This window comes from Caenorhabditis remanei, chromosome X, assembly GCF_010183535.1.
Source record: "Caenorhabditis remanei strain PX506 chromosome X, whole genome shotgun sequence".
NCBI classification, from domain to species: Eukaryota; Metazoa; Nematoda; class Chromadorea; order Rhabditida; family Rhabditidae; genus Caenorhabditis; species Caenorhabditis remanei.
The window spans coordinates 14,525,186-14,528,158 of record NC_071333.1 but is presented as its reverse complement, the minus strand read 5'-3'; the positions used below and the strand labels follow the sequence as shown (position 1 = coordinate 14,528,158).

The window sequence follows — 2,973 nt, the reverse complement described above, 5'->3', positions numbered from 1 at the left end:
AGAATGAGTGTTTTATCAAATTTTACACTTTTCTTCTCGAAATTTCCTCTTCTATCTTTAGTTTTGATGTCTCTTTCCGTAAATGCTGTGAACATCCAAAAGCAGATAGAACTGTTTTCTTCCTTTTCGATGACATTAGCTTTTTTAAGTTGTACTTTGGTTATGAAGCCTGAAACTTGAATTTCTATAGCACCTTATTATAATTTGCATAGTGCTGCATTCGCATCTGTTGTGAGCTCTTCACTTCGCTCGACCGAACAATTTTTTCTTTTTTCTGTTTGATTGTTTCATATGTATTTTTTTTCAACAAGAGTACTTGACTTTTCAAATAAATGAACAATTTATTCAATTTTTATTCAGAAGTACAAGTAATATTCACAAGAAACGAGGTAGAAAGTGAGTTTTGATACAAACAAAGCAAACGTGCGTAATTCATGACATTTCCTATAAACCAAAAGCAAGAATATCAAGAAAAAATTATATGCAAAAAACCCCATAAGTGAATAGTTTTATATAAGGCAAAATATCATAGATGCCAGTAAGATATACTCATATTTCTAAGGACGGGAGAACAAGGGAAGTGATTCGGGAGACAATTTACCAGTGGTTGAATGACATAGTATGAATTTACATAGGTCGGAGAATTAAAACAGAAACAATACCAAGAATGTAGGAGGCGACAAGTTTTTGTTGTGATGACATATGGAGGATTGGAGGGACCGACGATGATTTTGATTCCGCCTCGCCTGAAGTTGGGCAGAAGAGAGCGATCGCGCAGCAGAGTCCAACTACCAAGCAAATCCACATGTTTGACTGGTTCTGAAATTTGATAGGGTTTCTATGAGATGTTAGGTTTGCGCTCTAAGCTGAAACTCTCCAGTAAAATTACTCTTTTAATAATAAACGCAGCAGTTGTAGGCACGAAAGGTGATTAATCTCACAAGAAAACCTCAGAGGGTCGCAAGTTAGGAATCGTTTCAAATTTCTATCAGGCATTAAGGCGAGCTTGATTAGACAAATTCCAAATTTCTGTTTTGTGTTCGTCACTTGCCGCCGAGAAGAACCGTTTCACAGTTTCACCCCTGTGGTTAACCCTATAGAAGCCCGATAATGATTTTCAAATCAGAGGTGAAGCACTGCAAAAATTTTGAATCTGCCTAATCACTCGGTCCTTAATGCCTGACAATTTGAAACTGTTCCAAACTTGAGACACTCTGAGGTGCTCTTGTCAAGCATAAATTTCGTTTAATTTCTCTCAAAAGATTAGAAAAGGTGCCCGAGAAGAGTATACCACGCCAACGTGATCCAAATGTTTCCTAACAAAACATACCCTATCATTTCCTCTCTCACTGGAGGTCGAAGTACTCATCCTGTTTGATTGAGCCATCCTTTCAAAGCGCTCCTCTGGGTCCGGTGTGTTATTCGAGATTGTGAGGAGGTTGAGCACGCAAGATCCGCTTGACTGCAACGGAAAACGCTCATATTTAGTAAAAAAGGATATTTCACTTACTGTTGGCGCTCCTTTCTTGCAAATCTCAATCTTCAATTTGTCAACGTTTCCAACTGGCAGTCGCTGAATGCATCGTACGACTCTGAAAAAAACTAGTTTTAAATGAAATAACTCGTGAACTGATAGATGAAATGTTTATCCTCAACGTGTCATTTTTTGAGAATCACCTTCGTATCCAATGGTTCTAGAGGGGTGGACAGTAAGAATTCAACTTACATATCTTGACAGCATTTGGCTTGAAGTGTCCCGGACGTTTCGTTCACTGTGTAGTTGCGTGTGGCTGTGCATAAAACTGAAATAGACACTTTTTATGTGAAAGACAACCAGAAAACTCACTTTTATATGTTATCGGATGTCCAAATGGGTTGTACAATGTGAAGAGCTTCGCCTGACTTTTCTCACTGAGTCGGAATTGTAGCTGAAAACACGATTTGAGTTTTTGTAAAGGTTTTGTTTAGCTTTTGGAGTGAAACTTGAACGAACTGAGACGTAAAAAAGTCTAGCGTCTCAGAACTACAAAATTAACAAGTTCAAGTCGTTTTATAGTTTTCAAAGATGCAAAACTTACTTCTGTTGTGTTGAGAAATACTGGTAAAGCATCTTCATCGGCTCCTGACATGAATTGTTGAGATAAATCTGTAAAATCCGCGTATTTTGAGGGGAAAAAATTAGCATTAAAACGTGTAAGCATATTCAAGAAAGAGGTAGTTGCGTAAAAATCAAACCAGTTCATTTCTATTAGCAATTGGCGCGTAAAGTCAAAGAAAAAAGAAACGTGATCTTGAGAAAAGAGAAAAGGGTAGCCTCCTCGGTCTTCATATCGACCCGTCTACTCATTGTAAACACACACGCACGGAAAGTACGCCAACGATTTGGTTGGCGCGTTTTCAAGACACACTTAGGAAGAAACTTTTTATTGCGAAATTTTATACGAATGGGAACTTCAAAATTAGCCAGGGCTTCATACAAACATTTTATTACTGTGAAAACTTCGTTTTTTTCTTGAACTTTTGAATCGTATGTGCAATTTTCTTTGCGATTATTCAGAAATTCATCTAGAAAACATGGAAGTACTTGAAAAGAATCACAGTTTGAAAATTTGAAAACCCATAAAACGGCATAAAGAATACAATTTCTTCGTTTTCTTGTAAGCAATTGAGTGGTGCGCTCAGAGAAAGGACAATAAAGATGTTAGATTGGCAGGTGAGCCATTGTCTTGTTTGAGGGTGAGAGGTGGCCAAGCAACGTGTTGGGAAAAGGAGAACACAGAGAAAAGGCCGATGAAATGGTCCGAGATAGAAATGTGACTAACGAGGAAAGATCTATTGATTTCCTTACTGCGCGGAGAGGACCTTACACTTGATGTATAAACAATATTTTAAAAAAATTTATAAATCAAAGTATGAAGATGGAAATATGAGGCGTATCTTGAACTAACTTCCCGAAAAAAAAAATCAATCACA

At 37.4% G+C, this 2,973-nt stretch overlaps 1 protein-coding gene across 1 annotated transcript; it reads right to left on the bottom strand.

Annotated features, from left to right (window-relative positions):
* Nucleotides 1-627: 627 nt before the first annotated feature.
* On the bottom strand, nucleotides 628-2,129 carry GCK72_024881 (uncharacterized protein; the record flags this gene model as incomplete). Its single annotated transcript, XM_003118237.2, has 6 exons — nucleotides 628-819; nucleotides 1,331-1,462; nucleotides 1,511-1,592; nucleotides 1,727-1,802; nucleotides 1,847-1,928; nucleotides 2,079-2,129. 6 exons carry the CDS (start codon nucleotides 2,127-2,129, stop codon nucleotides 628-630), a joined length of 615 nt encoding a protein of 204 aa, XP_003118285.2.
* Nucleotides 2,130-2,973: the final 844 nt, after the last annotated feature.